Source organism: Phaethon lepturus, unplaced genomic scaffold (genome assembly GCF_000687285.1).
Source record: "Phaethon lepturus isolate BGI_N335 unplaced genomic scaffold, ASM68728v1 scaffold11148, whole genome shotgun sequence".
Classification (NCBI taxonomy): domain Eukaryota; kingdom Metazoa; phylum Chordata; class Aves; order Phaethontiformes; family Phaethontidae; genus Phaethon; species Phaethon lepturus.
The window spans coordinates 9133-29084 of NW_010558296.1; the positions used below are offsets into that span (position 1 = coordinate 9133).

At 45.6% G+C, this 19952-nt stretch overlaps 1 protein-coding gene across 1 annotated transcript in view; it reads left to right on the forward strand.

Annotated features, from left to right (window-relative positions):
* Positions 1-11967, forward strand: part of PDPR (pyruvate dehydrogenase phosphatase regulatory subunit) — a 20396-nt gene extending 8429 nt beyond the window's left edge. The window contains exons 8-17 of the mRNA XM_010293016.1: positions 2130-2322; positions 3868-3992; positions 5646-5801; positions 5904-6037; positions 6433-6581; positions 7906-8018; positions 8386-8480; positions 9123-9212; positions 10159-10341; positions 11310-11967. Coding sequence (XP_010291318.1) covers positions 2130-2322; positions 3868-3992; positions 5646-5801; positions 5904-6037; positions 6433-6581; positions 7906-8018; positions 8386-8480; positions 9123-9212; positions 10159-10341; positions 11310-11714 — 1643 coding nt within the window. The 3' untranslated portion in view covers positions 11715-11967. The remainder of the gene's footprint in view (positions 1-2129; positions 2323-3867; positions 3993-5645; positions 5802-5903; positions 6038-6432; positions 6582-7905; positions 8019-8385; positions 8481-9122; positions 9213-10158; positions 10342-11309) is intronic.
* Positions 11968-19952: the final 7985 nt, after the last annotated feature.

Below are 19952 nucleotides of genomic sequence, written 5' to 3' on the forward strand. Positions count from 1 at the left end.
GAGTCCCTTTCTTTTTTTTTTCCCCCTCTTTTATGCCTGGTAAGTTTGTGTGTGCCCTCTCATCTTCAAATTTGCCTTTTTTTCAGGGATCCAGTTTTCCCTTGTGTCAGAGCTCTTAGCATTCCTCCTGAATGCGGATGCCTCTGTATGTGACTCTAGGCACGGATGGATTTTCAGTGATTTCTTTCTGCAGTGGTAGTATATTCTTCCGGCTACTCCCCAGGTTAAACTGATTAATTTTTACTTTCATTTCTGTGAGATACCGTATTGATACCATAAAAGCTTAAACTCGGGGGGTGGAGCCAGGTAGGGGTGCAGTTTTGTGCTGGCATATGTTAGGTTTTTAGATCTACAGATGCCTGCAGACTTCCTTGAAGATATTAGCTTCACTAATGAGTTGCTTGAGCTCTGCACTTCCTTTTTGGTTTTCTAGGTACTGCTGAAATGAAAAGGTGCTGCTTGCTGGCACCCACAAATTTCTCAAGTTTCAGAAGCAACTGCATGCTATGTTCCAGCATATTACCCTTTTATCACTTCGAACATACTGAGCAGTTGAGCAAAGTCAGAGCTTACTCAGCCAATATTTGATCCTTTTCTAGGGCTGCAGTTCCTGTGGTTTGAGCTCTTGCATTACTGCTTTGATCTCTTTCATTGGAACACCGTTTGATTTTAAAAGAGCCTGTACTTAATGTTGGGCTTAAATGTTGGGCTGGATATGAGAACAAATCTAACACTGGTCCCTCTTTTTATCAATAAGAAAAAAGAGGCTGTAACTACAGGCTCTCACTCTGGAATTGTAATGCATGAGAGGGGGAAGAAAGAGAGCAGGTCAGAAAGACTGTTTCTGTTTGCAGCTTCTTAAGTAATGTGAAATCTGATTATTTTACTGCTTGTGTGTAAAGCTGAGGAGTGTTAGGAGTGCTGAATCTTGAGGGCTTTTACCTGAAGCACTATGCAGAGGTAACTTCTGGACAAGAAAAACAAAGTAGATGGCTTATCCCTTTATTAACGTCTCAAATGTCAGACTCTGAAGAATTACCAAAGGACCTTTCCAGCGTGACTGAGCAATGAAGTGACCAGGAAATTCAGTGAGGATAAATGTGAAGTGATGGAAGTGCGTGGGGGTGGTCTTATTTTCACCATACAAAATGATGGGCTTTGAACTGATTGGTTCTGTGAAGACATCAGCTCAGTAGCAGTCAAAGCAAAAGACAAGTTAGGAATTATTAGGAAAGGAGCAGAAAACATGATCATTCTGCAACACTAAATCCTTGGTTTGCCAGATAGAAGTTGTTGTTCTAGGCTCCCTGTCTCCAGAGGATATTGTATGACTGGAGGAAGCCTGGTGGAAGAGCAGCAAGAGGCTGATTAAAGCTTGGAACAGTTTCCAAGTGAGGAATGTCTGAGTGGGCTGGGAAAAAGAGATGATGGAAGGGAAATGAACAGAGGTCTGTGAAATCTTGAATGAGATGGACAGGATAGATGGGGATCTCCTGTTCACTGTCTCTTCTATTATGCCAACTGGGAGGCATCAAAAAACATTATTTGAGTGTGAATTTCAAAACAAAAGGAGGTTATTCCTCATACAACAAAAATGAAATATGTGGAACTCCTTGTCAGCCTCTGTAGGATGTTGTCATGAGTTTGGGGAGGACTGGTCAAGTACTTAGAAGAGAGATCTATTCAGGGGTTACTAAATAGGGAAAACATCCCAGGTTATTAGGAAATCTCTGAGCTGATGGTAAGTGGAGGCTGACAGAGTGCATGGGACAAGCGTCATATAGATTCGTCTGTTCTTATTCCTCACTAGATATCTATTTGATGTTTATTCCTCTTGTTTTCCCTAACAAAACTGAACACACTCTTGCACTGTTGAAAACAATGCTGGGCTCTTGGTCCGGAACAATATGGCTGCTTTTATGGTATGCTGTGAGATCTATTGCAAGTAGTTTGATTCTAGCAGGTAAATGGTTTATCCTGTGACTGTATTGAAACATGGAAGCAGTTTCCATCTGTTCAGATAACAGTGTGGGTCTGTCGTGCTGTCCAGTTTGAAGGTGAAGTAGCTGAAATCTGTCAGAAGTGAAGGCTGTGACTTTTTGTCTTTTTTTGTTTGTCCTGGGTCCTAGAGCCACTTCTGAGTGCCCTTCTGCGCAGGATGCCGGATTTGGAGGCTCTGCAGATCATGCAGTTAGTGAATTGCCCGGAGTCCTTCACACCAGATATGCGGTGCATCATGGGAGAGTCGCCCACCGTGCGGGGCTACTTCGTTCTGGCTGGCATGAATTCAGCTGGTATCTCATATGGTGGGGGAGCAGGCAAGTAAGTGGTTTATCACTGTTACGTGTGTAAGTAAGGTTTTCACCAAGAAAAGAGACTGCTCAGGTGATCCTTCTGCGTAGAATGTTCTGCTCAGTATTTGTCAACTCCTCTCTGACAAAGAGTCCTCTTTCGTTTCCAACTTGAGTGAAGGAGAGGAGCAGTTACCATGTTCTGATTAGGTTCTCCTGCGTGTATTTTAAATCTGTGTTGGACTCTCCTCCTATCCTGGTCGCCTCTCCTCAGGCATTGCATCTCAGTGACCAGCAGCCTGCTGGTGACCAAGTAAGCTTCCTTAGAGCTAACAGGTCCGATTTTTTTTTTTTTTTATCTACCAGGAAGAGATAAAAGCTTAGCAAAGTGTATATTCCCTCGTCTTCTGTAGTCCATGATCCCCTTTCATTTATTATGTGATTGAAGTCCTTAGATCATTCAAGTTGACACAGCAGTTAGGTTCTCTGAAAGCAGAGTGAATCTGATGCACATGAAGCACCGCATAGGTGATGCCAGTACTGTTAAAGACTGTCCTCTGACAGTGAGCTAGGGATGGAATCATTTCCCAGTCAAATTCAGTTCCTGTGTTAATGCAAACACTTCGATGGGCATGTAAGTGTGATCCCGGCAGCAAAGTTGCTTTCAGAATGATCACTCCCTCTGATTGCTGTTTGGTTTTGGCAACCCAGCATCCCTTCTGCCATACAGCCTTCTTAACAAGCTGCTCATATTTTATGGCAGGTGTTGGTATCTGCATTTGTCTCCACTAGTTTCTGTCCATTGTCTAACTCACCAGGGAAGCAACCTGTGATTTTTTTCTTTGTTATATAAAATCTAGAGAATCTTTGCAGTGAGGTTCTCTAAGAATCAAAATAATTTCTGAAGGTAAATGCACTCTTTGTCCATTTGTTGCTACAGCCTCAAGATAAGCACCTTAGCTCGCTAATGTAACTTTCAGTGATCAGTCTCAAACCCCCTTGTTTTTCTGTTTACTGACTGTGAACAGATCCTTCTGCTCTGCTTTGGTCTGAGCTGCCTTTGTGCTTTAGCTCTGGAGCATGCCTTCCTCCTTCACTGCTAGAAGTGTAGCTAAGCATAACTTGGCTGGCACCTCGTGCTGGAATGAATGCTGTCACTGATGGCTTGTGGCTGAGCCTACACCAGGTACTGAAAAACGACAGAGCAGTCAGCCTCCTAACTCCAACCTAAATGTACTCGGCACCTCCTTGGGTAGCGTAGCCCAAGGACTTGACACAGCGTCAGCCAGGCTACCTGTCGAGGCTCTGGCTTCATTTACCACGTGTCCTTAACTTCCTGCTGCCCTTTATGTTTCATCCTTATGGGAAACTAATAATTTGGAAGTCTGGTGGATGGGTTTTATAAAGGGAAACCTCCCAGATTCTGCTAGTATTTAGAGTACGGTGTTAGTTGTCTTCTCTCTCCCTACTGCAAGAAATTCTCACGTCCAAATTACCTTGCTTCTGACTTCAAAGCTAGGCTCTCTCCCTTAAGACATTGGCTGATATCTCAGTATTTCTTTACTTCTTCCATCAGGTACCTGGCAGAGTGGATGGTAAATGGGTATCCATCAGAAAATGTCTGGCCTCTGGATTTGAAACGTTTTGGTACCCTTCAGAGCAGTCGCACTTTCCTCCGTCACCGTGTGATGGAAGTAATGCGTAAGTGAGGTCTCCGCATTCAGTGCTGGCCAGGATGTCCCAAGATTTTTCTCTTTGCTCTTTGCTGCACTCTCTGTCCTCTGTCAGCACCCTGAGAACCATTTTTCCTTCTTCCTGGCCTCCTTTGTGGCAATACAGACTCTTCCCAGGAGAAAGGAAAGGATGGGGGTTTTTTTGTTTGTTTTAGGGGTATTCTTTTTAACTTTTCTTAAAGAAATGCTGTTGGTACTGTGCTCTCTCCTATTTGCTGTGCTTTGCCTCTGGTATGGGGAAATTGGTGCATATCTTTGTAGGACTCCAGCCTGATAAACAGTGCCAAGGTCTTAACTGGGAATATTACGCTGTCTCAAACATTGTTATTCTTTGCATATCATTACAGTGTGGAAATACCATTACTTCCAACTTAAGAGTGTGTGATCTAGCTACCTTACATCACTCAGGAAGCCTTCGTAGACATATTCTTTCTCCTGTCAAAGTTTGCTATAAATACCTTGCAGAATAGATTTGAGATGTCATTGTTCCTGTCTAAAGCCATACTTAGTTTCCTCCTATTGTTTGTTTCTCTGTCCTGAGATAACGTGGACAACTCCTATTCAAGTTTCAAATAGAAGTATGAAGTGCTCCACAAGTTGCAAAACACAAACAATTTTGTGAATACCAAGTCTAAACTAAAAACATGTGTTTGGGTGAGAGCAGAGAACTTGGGTAAACCTCTTAGCTCTGCTTTGACCTTCCTCCCAGAAAAATCACTTTATACTCTTGGCATTATTCTGCAGTTGCTTTCCAATACAAATCCTGATTCTGATAACTACAGAATCACTCTATTTTTTCCAAGATAAGTACTAAATTCAATTTCTGTGATATTATGTTCCCATTCTAATCTACTCTTCCCTCTACCCACTCTTTCAGGAGAACCAATACCAGATAATGCCAATTATAAATCATTAGCTATGAGGCAAAACCAACAGAAGTATTCAGTAAGAAGTATTTGGCTCATCTTCATTTTTAAGCAGTTTATTACCTACGTGGAAACGTAACTTTTATAAAGAAGTATTCAAGCATCCTTGAGTTATTACTCCCCACTGGTAACCAGGGAGGATGCTAAACATTTATTAGGGTAACTTGTTTTCTAAATAAGAATATTCTATATTGGCTGAAAAGGTGTAGGAGCCATTTGGAAAAACGTCAATAATCAGAGAAGGCTGAACTGCCAATATTTAAGAAGGTAAATTAGACGATCCTTGTAGCTGTGGGCTACAGCATTAGTAGCTACCCCAGCATGAGTATCGTCAAAACAGTAGGTGTCTGGTATAGTGCGCTGTCAGGGAAGAATAATGCATAATTAATGCTAGTCAACACGACTTCATGAAAAATAGAGAGGTTTTGTTATCTTGACAGTACTGTTATAGGACCATAAGTATTTATAAATACAATTGATCTGTGCAAATATTGTCACTCTGATTTTGGATAGCTATAAATGGCTCAAAACAAATTTGTCAATTTTCAAAACCAGAAAGGGAAGGTTAGAACTGTTTTGAGGGCATTTCATGAATGGTTCTGGTACCTGTAAGTATGTTTATTGATAATCTGGAAGAAAAATTTTAGATAAAGATAATCACTTTGCCTAATAATGGCTCTTTGTGACCATTGCAGCCCTCATGTGTGATCTGAAAGTTCCTCGTTGGGACTTCCAGACTGGCAGGCAGCTGCGTACTTCACCATTATATGACCGTCTGGATGCACAGGGAGCTAGGTGGATGGAGAAGCATGGATTTGAGAGAGTCAAGTATTTTGTCCCACCTGGGAAAGGTGAGATCATGTTTTCCTCTGCTTAGTGCATCCCTGTTGGTCTCTCTAAGATCTTAGTTCATCCAGTTTATGGATTGTCCCTTTGATTCTTCTTTACATTAGATCTGCTGGATTTAGATCAGAGCAAAACCTTTTACAAACCAGACTGGTTTGATATTGTGGGTTCCGAAGTCAAGTGCTGTAAGGAAGCGGTTTGTGTCATTGACATGTCATCTTTTACCAAGTTTGAAATAAGCGTAAGTACCTAGGAAGTGGCAAAGCATCAGCCTGGTAAAGGTGGCCGTTAGTTTATTGTTGACTCCTTTTGCAAAATTCTGTGTGGCCTGTTGAGGATAACTAGAGGAGGTCGAGCTGTATGACCAAATTCAGGTTGTACTACAGTGTTTAGCACAGATTGCTTTTTGTCTGCCAAAGGCCCAGTTTATAGAAATACGAGCTTAGTCTATAAACAGAATTTGACCTCTGGCACTATGCCACCATTGTATCCTGTTACACTGGAGACATCGGTGTCACTATCGTTACGAACTGAAAGAATTTGGGCCAGGACGTCGGTGCGATCTTAAACTGCCCTGGTGGGGTTTGTTTTGCTCAGACAGCTTGCCTGACTTTCTCTCCCGTTCAATTCATGTAGTCCACAGGAGACCAGGCCCTGGAGAGTCTGCAGTATCTCTTCTCAAATGACCTGGATGTTCCAGTTGGGCATGTTGTGCATACAGGCATGCTTAATGAGAAGGGAGGTTATGAGAATGACTGCAGCATAGCACGGCTGAGCAAACGCAGGTAGGTATGCAGACAGCATCTTTAACACCCAAAGGGTGGTGGATAGGGCCTTTAAGAACCTCTTAATGGAGGTCATAGACTTTTTTCCCCTCTGTAAAGAAAAAAGAAGAGTCTTGATTCTCCACTTATGTTCCTAATTCAGTAACCAAATGAGAGGGAGCTCCTGAATTTACTAAAATTGGGGAAAATACACCTTTTTCTGCGACTACAGATGAACACAGATTTCTACAAAATGTTAGGCCTTCAGATGTCTAATTTCTCAATTGAGAGACAAACTGTTTTCAGCAGTCATTAGGGTTTATTAATTTAGGTAATCATTTGAAGTGCAAACCAAAGGGATCCTCCTTGGCTCCTGGCCAATCTCCTCATTGGAACTGCATGCTGAATACACTACTTCTTGGCTATTTCAACTTTCATTGCAGTATGGGTACTCTAATTCTCAGCTCTGCAGTCTCTCATGGTTCTTTTTTGTGCTGTCTGGTGCAAAATGAAATGATCACAGGATCTCATCTTCAGACTCAACAGTTTGGGCTATCTTTGGCGGCACGTGATTAAAAAAAACCCTCATTTTTAAAAACTTCTTCATGGGCATGTCCCAGCTGAATGTTGGTTTTATTTCTCTGGACCGTTTTCTATGCATGCTTTCGTTGTGCTGGTGTGAAAGCATTCTTTGCTGCTCTTTCAATTAGAAACAGCTTTTCTTTCTCTTCCTCTTCTGTCTGCATTCATGTATTGCTTAAAAGTATTGTCCTTCTCTGTGTGAAACCAGTAGCTTTCCTCCTTGCCTAGTTATTTCTGCAGATGTTGTCTCTGTCAATAATGCACTTTAACTCGCAGTTTGTATGAGAGAGGCTTACACAACAAGTAGCTCATTTTCATGTATCAAGTGGAGTTCTGTTTTTGGAAACTGTTAATAATAACCACCATTGTGTGTGAAAAGGCTTTTGCTGAAACAAGAAATTGCTGTGTGAACCAAGCGCCCTTCTGACTGCCAGAGTAGACAGAATCACTGTTGGTGAAGAGCTGCGAATACCTTCTGCAAAACGATTGTGACTTTTGAGATGCCCTGTGAACTTTCTGTAGAACTGCCTGTGTTCCCCTGTCACCAGACTACTGCTAACGTTGGAAAGCTGGGGTTTCTAGTCATGACAGATGTGATGACATTGATCCAGAGACTTTAGCTCTCGCTTTTCGCAAACCAGCTTGTTTTGGTCTCTTGTTAGCTTGGAAGCTGCTGAATGGCTCCAGCAGTTTGTGGACAAAGAATGAACCAAGTCATCTTGTGGCTGTCCATTCATTGTTTCTTGGTTTCAATTTGTTCCAGTTTCTTCATGATTTCCCCTACTGACCAACAAGTCCATTGCTGGGCCTGGCTGAAGAACCGCTTGCCTGATGACAGCAACCTGACCATGGAAGATGTGACCTGGAAGTACACGGGTAAGAAATCACTGAAAGCAGACCTCCTTATACAGTCTGAAATCACAACTGGTGTCTCGCGCTGCATGCCAATTAATTGTTTAAGGTGTCTAGAATGGTGCGGGGGTCTCCTTTCCAAACAGTTGGATGAAACCAGTAATTCAAAGACTTCCGTCTAGCCAGCCATGAGCTGGGAGACAGCTTTCCTTTCCTGTGGACTGTCAGGAGAGAGAGTTTAATGACTCTTTCCTCCGTTCTTAAATGTAAATGTACCTATTAGTTCAATAAACACTAGGACTTTAGAAGTTGGGGCATGCATATATGCAACTTAGACACTGGGCAAGATCTCTCCAGTCTTGTCCTAATACTGTTGTCTTCCCCTCTTTAGCGCTCAATCTGATCGGCCCTCGTGCTGTGGATGTCTTGTCAGAGTTGTCATATGTCCCAATAACTCCAGAACACTTTCCCTCTCTCTTTTGCAAGGTGAGTGACTGTGCTTGCTTCCTCCTCACACTGCTAGGTTTTTCGAAGCATGTGTAGGAGGAGGGGAAGAAGTATGTTTTGCGTAGAGGGGAATTTAGATTGACATACAGGTTTACTGCAGTTGCTGAGCTAGATTGGTGACGTACTCACTAGGCTCACTACTTCGCTTTGCCTTCTGCTTGCTAAATATATAGGTGAATATGCATTTGTTTTCAATACTCCACTCACTGTAGGCTTGGTGCCATTTGATATCTTGGCATATTTCATATAATCCATTACGGAGCTGTCAGAGGGACAGCTGGGATTGGTGGTGACTCGGGAGTCATTGTCTCCTGTCACGTTAAAAGGCTGAGCAGATAGCTGCCATTCAAATTCTGTCTTGTATCTAGAATACAAGCCTTTCCTGGCTTTCCTGACCTAGTTCCAAGCCTTATTGTGAAGTGTCATGAGGTGCTTAAGAAGTCTGGATAATGGGGTGTCACTATTTGAATTTTTAAACTCTTCGCAAATACATGCCCGTGGTGAACTGCAGTGAGGAAGGGGAGAGGGCTGGCCAGTGTCGTTTGCCTTATGCATTGTGCTCCTTGTGGATCTCTGTGCTGTGTTCCAGTTTGGATGATTTCACCCCCTCTGATTCTGCAGGAGATGAGCGTGGGCTATGCTAATGGCATCCGTGTGATGAGTATCACTCACACAGGAGAACCTGGATTCATGCTTTATATCCCCATAGAGGTAAGAAGACACCGTAGCCTTAGCTAATTAAGAGTTGCTTGCATGCATGATCAGAAACACTTTCCAGGTTGACTCAGGTTAATGAAACGTCTGGTCTGTAGCATGGAGAGACAAGGAGGAGACAGTCTTGGGGGTGATTGTTAACGAGAAGCGCAACATGACCCAGCAATGTGCGCTTGCAGCCCACAAGGCCAACCGTCTCCTGGGCTGCATCCAAAGCAGCGTGCCCAGCAGGGCGAGGGATGGGATTCTGCCCCTCTGCTCCGCTCTGGGGAGACCCCCCTGCAGTGCTGCGTCCAGCTCTGGGGCCTCCAGCATAAAAAGGACATGGACCTGTTGGACCAAGTCCAGAGGAGGGCCACAAAGATGATCAGAGGACTGGAGCACCTCTGCCCTTCAGTCTGGAGAAGAGAAGGCTCTGGGGAGACATTATAGCAGCCTTTGAGTACTTACAGGGGGCTGTTAAGAAAGCAGGGAACAGACTTTTTAGCAGGGCCTGTTGCGATAGGATAAGGGGTGATGGTTTCAACCTGTAAGAGGGAAGATTTACATTAGACATGAGGAAGAAACTTTTCTCTATGGGGTGGTGAAACCCTGGCACAGGTTGCCCAGAGAAGTTGTGGATGCCACATCCCTGGAAATGTTCGAAGTCAGTCTGGACGGGGCTGTGAGCAACCTGGTCTAGCGGAAGGTGTCCCTGCCAATGGCAGGCGGGTTGGCACTAGATGATCTTTAAGGTCCCTTCCAACCCAAACCGTTTTATGATTCTATGGGAAGGCTGCCTGCAGGCACGAGGGGGAGTTTCCCTGCTTCGTATTGCATTCCCGTCGGGCAGACCTCTTGTGCTGCGGAGGCAGGGGACAGTAACATCCATGGTGGTGCGTCAGATGCTGTTGCTCTCTCTTGGTGTTTGTCTGCAGCTCTGTGTTTCACCCTTCCTTTGCAGTACGCCCTTCACGTGTACAACGAGGTGATGAACATGGGACAGAAGTACGGGATTCGGAACGCTGGTTATTATGCTCTCCGCAGCCTGCGCATTGAGAAGTTCTTTGCGTTCTGGGGCCAGGATCTGGATGCCTTTACCACTCCTATGGAGTGTGGACGCGAGTTCCAGGTCAAGCTGGAAAAGGTACAGTGGAAAACTGAAATCACCTCCTGCAGCGGGGGTCTGCTGTTGCAGCAGGGGTGGGTGGGAGAGCAATACTGAACTGAAAAGACTGCCATCAAAGTGGGTACATATATCGGTGTTTTGATGGAGCTGTGTGCAGTGCGGAACTATAACCTATATTCTTGTACATCATAAAGATGCTAGAAATATCAAGTCTATTCTGCCTTCTTCCTGGGCAGCATTCCCAGAGATCTGTGTAGCGTCCTGTGTTGCTCATGTGTGCAATGCTCAGTGTAGAGAGGGTGCTGTCTACCTTACAGATGTGCAGAGTTCATGTCTCTCCCAGCTGTTTTCCCGATCTGATGAAGCAAAAGCCAGCCTGTCTGCCAAGTGGCATTTAATGAAGTTAAATATGAGGAGAGGCACCAAGAACAGGTGTTCTCTATTTTTACTGAAACAGGGGAGTTCTCTACTTTTATTAAAACATAGAACAGTGTAGAGTTGTATCCTGCTTGTTGTGGTGGCAGGTGCCATCTCTGTCACTTGTTGCCTTCTTTCTCGCATCTTTGCACGAGCCAAAACAAATGCTTGTGTCAAATAGTTCAGAGAAGGGAATGTAGCAACCAAGAACACAAATTTCCCATGTTATTACAGTTTCCGTCTGGTTTCTAAAACATGGGAGACCTCTGGAACCAGAAAAACAGCAAAAACTAGAATGTGCGACATGTTTTCACTACAGTGAAAATTAGGATGAATTTCTTAAAGGCCCATTTCACAAATATTTTTGCGTCTTTTAACATCTGGAACAACAGACATGACAGGAAAGCTTTTGTCTGAGCTGGGCTTCTTGTCTATAGAAGCAGCCTGTCTTGCTAGGGCGTGGGTTCCACGCACAAATGCACCTTGTGTCAGTAAGCTTGCCTGCTGAAACTCAGCGGCTGCCACAGTTCATGTTCCTTTCATCAGCTGATGCTTCCTTTTCTCCACAGGGAATGCAGTTTGTTGGCCAGGAAGCACTGTTGGAACAGAAGCAGAACGGTGTGTACAAGCGTTTTACCATGTTCATTCTTGAGGACCATGACACAGATACAGACCTCTGGCCCTGGTGGGGGGAACCCATTTTCCGCAACGGCCGCTACGTGGGCAAGACCACCAGCAGTGCCTACAGCTACACTCTGGAGCGCCACGTCTGCCTCGGCTTCGTGCAGCACTTTGATGAAAAGACAGGAGAAGAGCTGGTGGTGACAACTGACTTCATCAACCAGGGCGAGTATGAGATCGACATTGCTGGGCAGCGCTTCCAGGCCAAAGCCAAGCTCTACCCCTTCAGCTCCCTCTTCACGCACCGTCGCCGCAAGGATGAGGTGGAACTGAGTGGCTACCAGAGGGAGTAGTGCTGACTAGACCTGACCCCCTCCTTTTCCTAAGCTGAAGTCTTCTGCCACCACCTTCCAGTTATCTCTCCTCACCCCATATATTTCTTTCTTTTCCTTTCCTGTCTTGCAACTTTTAAACTTTTTGCTGTGTGTTACATTTTGTATATTTTAGAACTTTAATTTTCAAGCTTTCCCCATCCTGTCTGCCTCCCTCCTGCAACCCTTTGCTTGCCAGGCTCCCCCATGCCCCAGTGGATGAAGCACAGTGCTGCACGTGCATCGGGCAGTCCATGGAAAGCCTGTATAGCAGCGAACCCCACCAGAGGCCCTAGCCTTACGGTGACGGGAAGGGTTTGGGTGAACCCCTGCGGACTACGCCCTTCCTCTCTCCTCTCCAGCATAAGGCACGGGACAGCAGTCATTTGCTGCCTGTAGTTCAGATGAACGCTGTGACTTCACCCTGCTCTCCACATACCACGTTGCAGGGGGGTCGGTGCCTCGATGCGCACAGCAACGGAACGATCAGCTACCTCACTGGCACGAGACATAGCGTTGTGTGAGCAGCAACCAAGAGACAGGTTTTGGTGTAGTCCAGCCTGTTGCTGCCCCCATTTGTCTACCTTTTTTTTTTTCTCTCCCTAAACAGGGAGTCAAGTAAGATTTAATCATCAGATCTTTGAGATGACAGTAAGGCTAATAAGTTTGTTGTTGTTGGGATTGGATTTTTTTGCGTGGGGTGACTGAAACCAAATGGCCTTCTATAAATATAATCGAAGATCAACATGTGTGTTTCACTTCTATAAAGGAATGGGATTTGTTGGGAGTTTTTATACAAGGACAGATGTTAGTGTTTAATGTTAATAGCAGTGTTGAAATGCTGCACAGTGTACAGTCTCTTCGGGGATTTTCTTTCACTTTAAGTGACTCAGTCAAGCTCCTCTGGCAAGGTTCATGCAGTGAACACAAGTTTCATGTAAAACTTGTGTTGGTTTGGGGAACTTGAGCAGCAGGAGGGGACAACATCTTGTGGTTGTAGTAGCCTGTGGCTATTTTGAAATTAGAGGAAAATACCCAGCATTTCTCTCACCTGTGGCGCTGCCAGTGTTGCAAGAAATACTGGCTTTTCTTCTGGTGGTGAGAAAGCATCTCAACAGCTCCTGCCAAACTCAAGAAGTTGTCTTCCGTTTTCCTCCTCAAATCTATCGTGCTTCTTACTTCTCTCTTGATAGTACGTCATCTGAAGGGACTGAATAGAGGGAGCATAGAGAGTGTGGCAGTGGCATTATAAATGGCTTTCCTTCAGCAAAGCTCTTGGCCATCATGCTCCTCATAGAGATGCTTCAGACAGTGTAGCTGGGATTCGCCCTTTCTTCAAGTGTCAAAATAAGCCGATTCAAACACTGATAGTAATTGGTAAAGAAGGGGGGGGGTGCTCAACTGTATCGCCCACGTTTACATCTTCTTTTTCTTCTTCCCATTGTGAGAACAATCAAAAGCAAAGATTCTCTTTATTTACTTAAAAAAGATCTGTTAAAACATTTTATTTGCCTCTGCCACCTGTGTACTCATCGTGGCCTTTCTGCTCCAGCATCTTTCTGTCTGGAGTTCAGGCACAACCTTGCACTTACGTCTGCCCTGTCAGCCGTGATAAACACTTTCTCTGTGATCTAGAACCCTTTTTTGGCACTTTCTTTTCCAGTTAAGTGTTGAGCATCAGCTCAAAACCTTCCCTGGTTCTTGTTTTAAGTTTGCTTTCTGCTACTTCAGCTGCTTCAGGTCATGGCTTCAGTTGAGTCTGTGGTCTGCTAGTTCATCATCCAGATGTTCTCAGCATGCAGGAGGAGTCGGATGACCCTAAGGCAGCGAAGGTAAAAGTCCAAAACCTTTATACTTAAAAGTAAGTTGTCAGAGCAAGCTCCTGCATTCAGGGTGATACGGAAACTGTGAAACCTGGGGGAGTCAGGAGACGGTGTAAGAGAATTAAGGATTTGGGCATGTGGCGTAGTAGGTTGAACATAGATGTTACTTCTTCAGGCGTGCTCTTCTTTGGGAATGGTGAATTCCTTCGTCGTGTGTGACCTCTGAGGATTTCAAACTTACTTTCAAATTGACATGCAAAAATTCCCCCGTACCTGAAATGTAGAGGCCATAGTAGGACAGCTTTTTGGAGTCTCGCAAGCTGAGATTACCCTGCGTGGCTGTTGAAGATGGAGATTGTAATTAATTCCAAGTTCCTCTGTTATTACTCTCTGAATTAAAATTTTGCCTGGTGTATCAGGATTAATTGCTTAAATGAAAGGTTCATAAGGCATCTAATAGCAATTTAAAACCTGGTCGCTTCTTGCATGCCTTTCCTACATAGAGGGATGCTTCGATCCCGCTATCTCCACATTGGATGTGCATACCAAGAAAGGCGTCTGCTCTACCAGTCTGTCACCTGGGGATAGTGCACCAGGTCACTCAAAAATGCTTATCCATCCTGTTGTCCCTCCGTTGGTTTTATGGGCTGTTGCTGTGCTTGCCTTATCCAGGGAAACAGGCATTCAACCAAGCAAGGGGGTTTATATGTGATACACTAGGATGTATCTTAGAGCAGCCCTTCTGATGACAGTTTATTGACCATTTTTCGTCACTGCTGAGGCATGATACTTCTTCGGGGTGGGGGGGTAGGGGGGCTAGAGTACTTAATGTGACTCCTGAAGAGAGATTTTTAGCTCAAACCGTTCAGTTCTCTGCAGAGTTAGAACTCGTTAAGACCAAACTGGAAAGTCAGCAGTGTGCTGTCTTCTACCAACCACTCATTCGTGAACTATCATTTAAGTTGCAGCCAGATTGTGTTCCTCTGTGTGATTATTTTTTCTTTTCCCTAATTTATAGGTGCCTTTTAGTTCCTCAGACAACTTTTGATACGGGTATCTCTTCCCACAGCAGTTCTGACAATAAAATTGTGGTTTATGAGCTATTTTGTCATTATGTCTGCTTAGGTTTTTTTTATGTCTAGATCCATTCACTTTTCAGTTCCAAAAATATAGAGAGTGAAGACAGTTTTTCATCATGATGATAGGTATAGCAACATTTTCTGTAATGCTGTGTTTGCTGTTTGAGACTTACAGATAGGTGGTTTGATAATTGTCAGTCTTGCAGCTCATTAACACCTACTCTGGCTTTCCCTGCTATGAATTCTGATTCTCGTTTTATATCGGAACCTGTAGTCTTCAGCTGCTGTTCAAGCTGAGTCAATTTAATTTCTAGCAGCTATTTTTAACCTTACAATATTAAAAAAATAGCTTACCTTCACCAATTTGAATACCCGTCAAGGGGAAAATTGGATAGCGTGTTTTAAAATAGTGCTAGATACTGAGACCAAGGGAGGTCCTCCTAGTGTAGTGTTTTCTTTCAGAGGTATTAAATAGTGATGTAAGACTAATCCCTTTATCTGATGGCTAAAAGTAGAGTACCTAAAAAAAGAACAAAATCAGCTGAAGAGTTACCACTTCTAGCAAACCTTCAAATTAGAAAATTAGAAATCGGATCTTGGAAGCTGCTGTGACACAGTCTTAGCATCTAAGATACTAAACAACGTGGACTGTAAAATTACGCATCATGATTCTCGTCCTTAAAACTGCCTTAAAATGCTTTCTGCTGAGAAAGGCGGTTTGTTCTCATTCTGCACAATAAGACTATGAACCTGGGGTGGGAAGCACTAAAATAGCATGCCCCTCCTCTGCAGCGAAAGGGGTAACGGCCTCATTCTGTGCTGAAGCAGCAGCAGCAGGTCTGCCCTGTGCCCCTCATGCGTAGCAGTCGCGGGGTTGTTAGCAGTTCTCGGAGTCTTGCCATCCAGAACGGCAACAGTCCTGTGAATTTTCTTCATGCAGGCGTCTTTGCGAGGGAAGCTAACTGGAGTTTGATAGGAGAAAATAATTCATCTTTTTGGCTAACATATTACAGATTGAGCATAACCCATTTGGGGATAAACTTAACTACCCAGCAGCAACAAGTGTTAAGGGAAGCGTGGCCCGTGGGGAGATAGGCCACTGTAGGTGGTGTGCACTTGGCACGCGTAGGCTCGTTTGATCTTGCCACAGAAGTCGACATCCGAGTGGGTCTGCTGGCGTGGCAGTGGTGAATCCATCTAAATATACAGCATTCGTATACGCTGGGAAGGGCTTGCTTGCCCCAGTGTCATCTGTAGTGTGGGGGACCTGTGCACTTACTGGGCAGCCTCTTCCATTAAATGATTTTTCCAGAGGTATTGTGTTGTCTTACGCTTGTTGCATCCTTTCCTAAGTTCTCACGTTTTATTAGTCCTTGAGTGAGTACTGAAAGGCTTGAGTAAAAACGGTATTGGAGAAGAGGGAGTTTATTGTTCCTGTTTGACGATCTGGGGATAAAATTAAAGCAGTCTATTTAGGAATTATGTTTTCTGTTTCAGGAGGGTGTGTTATAATGATTCTCGCATCTGTCTTTGCCAGACTTAGTTTCTTCTTGTTTTCTTGGTGCTGACTTCGGTGTCACGGATTTGTGCCGTGTTGGACATTTTCTTTTCACTATTTTGTGGCAGGGAGGGGAGGCTATGTGAAACTTCCACTGCTTCTCTATATTGTATTACACTGCATCGGTGTAAGCTTGGATTCCTCCTTTCTGCTGTTGCGTTCAAGCTGCCACTGATCGTGTTGCTGTTCCTGCAACACCTCTGAACTCCAGCCTGTGCTGCTGTAGGACCTCTGCTGCACAAGGTTCTTCTCTCCATTCTACTGATGCTTGGTTGTCTGAGCCAGGTTGCATCTAGATCTGTCTCTTGGCATCAATGTAAACTCTTCAAATTTTAGATGGTACAAATACCAACATCTTAACTCCCAGGCGGATTTGTGGCCACTGCAGATTCCATCATTTAACCCTCCCTCTCCCTGTGCCAGGGTTTTCCCACTCTCCTTAACACTTCTCTCATCTCTTTCCTCAGGCAGCTGAGCACAGTAGTTCCTTTCACCCATCAGAGAGCGAGGCACGGCAAAATAAAAACAGGCAAGGGGATGGCGGAGTGGCTGAGCTGCGGTGGGAAGGAGAGGCGTGATTGCGGTTTGATCCTTTGCCCATTACTCAGCCACTTAAGCCCAGCCTTGGAGAGATGATCAGCCCTGATTCCCAGCTCAGGGAGCATCTTCCTCTGCAGCCTTAGTGCTGGGATAGTAATGGCACAATTGCTTCTAAAAAGCATTTGAAAATTTTCTTTGCACTTTACACTTCCCTTAGGCGTTGTGATTGCAGCGTGCTTCTAGCGCTTGGCAAGAGCAGTCTTTGCGTTTGAGGGAGGAGAAAAAAACTTCAAATATTTGTGAATGCCTTAAAGCTTTAGGTGAGGTATTTGGGCATTGATTGTGCCTGCCATTTGATTTTCTTCTTGGAAAGCTGTGTGCTGAGCGTACAGAGCAGACACAGACGTCGGCAGATATTTTTGAGCGAGCACTGGGGATGGTGGAGGCTGCTACTGCAGTATGCTGCTGGTCGGAGGCTAGAATTTGTATTGAACTAAACTAACTCTGCTGGGAGCCCCCGTGCCTGTACAGCTGTCTGTGCTGACACCTTCCCTCCCCACCTCCTCACCCAAAACGAATTTATTCACTATATTGCTCATCCTAGAATGGATTTTCTTCTTTCTTTAAAGAACCCTGGGGTGGTGTAGAGTACTCTGTGAGTGTCCCGTTGCATTAAAGGAAGCAAAATTCTCTTTCTTGATTGCTGCACTGCCGTTCCAGCTGACATTTGCAGGGCAGGAGTCAGGAGAATGAGGAGCAGAGGGGATCCGCTGCTGCCCGTGATGTTTGTTGAGATGGCTCTGAGGCTTCTCATCTCCCATTTGTCTCAAAGCGCTGCTGGATTCCTGATGTCAGGCTGTGAGCTACAGCAGAAAACAAAGCGCTGCTTCGCAGGTATGACACGCTATGCTGATTTACTTTGTTCAGGGATACAGCCTGTTCGGAATAAGGTCTCTCTGTGAAGAGAAGTGGTAAATTAAAACGAAAGACACACTGGAGAAAGGTGTTCACATTAATATGTATTGATTTGTCAATGCTGGTAACAGCCAGTCTTCCTGCATGGATGCTTGACACCTGCGACAAGCAGAGCAGGCACCTGAGAGTCGTCAGCCACCCCAACTGGGGCACGATCCATTTTGTGTGTAAGGAGAAAAGTCCTATGCTGTCGTTTTCCACCGTGGCACTGCTGAGACTTCTTCCACGTGACAAATAATTTTTCCAACTTTTCCCATAGTGGAACAGGTTTCACTTACACCTTTCTTCATGTCCCTGAAGTCCTTGATGCGTTCTCCTGCACCTCGTGGTCAGCCGTGCGGCAGGGCATGTCCCTGCTTGATATGCGCTTCTGCCAGAGAAGCAACCGTAGCCAGGCTTGGGGGAAAGGAGCACGCCCGTGCTCTGAGCGCAGTTGTGTCCAGACTGCCTGCCGGGCAGCTGACCGATGGTAAGGTTTCCTGCATCTTCGGGAAGAGTTGGGGAAAACCCTTTTTGGCCCAGATTAACTCCTTGCTGCTGCTCCTCAGACAACGTGCTTGCTTTCTGCCACGTTCTGTCTGTTCCTAGCTGTGCCCGCGTGATGGCTTCCACCATTGCTGGTTTTACTGGAGACCTGAGCTCTGTGGGAGAAGGGCTCCCGCTTCTTGGACAGGCACCTGGTGCAAGTCTCCCGAGCAGAAACTACCATCTTGTGAACTGCACCGATATGTCCCTTCTCCACCATTGCTTCTGGTCATCAGCTGCACCAATTTACTTCTCCAGAGCCCCTTCAGGCTTTTATCAATCTCCTGAGACCAGATTTTAAAGGGCTGGGAGGACTTCTGAAGTGTGCTGCTCATGGTATTTTAAGAACAAGTGAAGTTTGAACTCGTGAAAACATTTTTCTGGTGCCTTAGGCTTGTGAATGTTGCGCAATGGATGTAGCTGAGGTGGGACAGAGCAAGGAGCAACTTCAGTGGCGTGGTTCCCCGTCCACTACGGCCACGTCCCTCTCCCCTCGCAGGGTCTCGACAAGCAGACGCCAGCAGATCGACTCTAGCAATGCAGGGATGATGCTTTTTTGAATCCCTTTGAACTTGGGGTTGTAGAAATGTTAGACTGTAAAACCTCGTGCCGGGTGGTCTGCTTTTGAGAGGAGCAGTGGTCTCACCTCTGCCGGTTTTGGATTCAGAGGGGTTTAAGAGAGACAAAGCTGCTCTGATTGCTGGACCCCGTGGTGGAGGACATGGACAGTTGTTCCCAAGCGCACAAGTCGGGGGGAGTTCGCTGCTCTCCGCTGAGGCCATGTTGTAATGTATACTCTATTTATATCGTGCTTTATTTCATTTACTATTTTGGTTGGCTTAAATGTTGCTAGGTTTGTATATTAATAAAGAGACGTTTTAACTACCCCTGAATTTGGCAGTTTGTTACGCAAGAACCTGGTGTGTCTTTCAGGATCCAAAGCCCCCAGTCACCTGGATGGATCCCGCAGGGGCGCTGTGCCTGTTGCAGGGAGCTGGGAGCGGGAGGAAGCCCTGGGAAAGTCACCTCCCCAGCCTGTGCCTGTACCCGCTTTCAAAATTACGTCCTCTAAGAGTTTGTCCACATCTTTCCCGGCGCCCGTGCAGGGGCTTAGTGGCACAGGCCATGTGGGACCAGAGCCTCTTTTTTTAGGCTCCAAGGGTGGTCAGGAGGGCTGTATCGGACACAGACGCAGGGTCTGGGTGAGCAGCACCATCCCTTAACTGCGGGCTCTGGCCGGAGGGGCTGTGCCGCTGGGCACCCAGGCCAGCCTGGAGCCGGGCTCAGCTCCTGCTCCAGTGGATGGCTGTGGCTGGTCGCAGCCAGTGCCTGATGTCCATCCCTGCTGGAGCCCAGAGGGAGAGGGGAGGATCCTGGCGCCACAAGCCCTCCTGCTCCCTTTCCCTCCTCTCCTGACCTGTCCGATGCCTGGGCTTAGGTGCGGGTGAAGGCATGGCAGGCCTTTTCCTTACTAGAAGGAAAACACAGAGTGGCTCTGATGCATGGTTTTTATTGACTTTAAAAAAAAAAAAGTTGTTTTAAGACAGTTGTGTGCAGAAGTACTCATGTACACAGGGGCTACGGGCGAAGCCACCCACTTGCTCCTAGCCCTAGGTCGGAGCACTGGTCTCTCCCGGCGGGGCGGGAGGCGGTGGGTGCTCAATCAGGCACCGCGTGATGAAGACTACCCCTGCCAAGCGGGCAAGCCTGGGCACCTCCT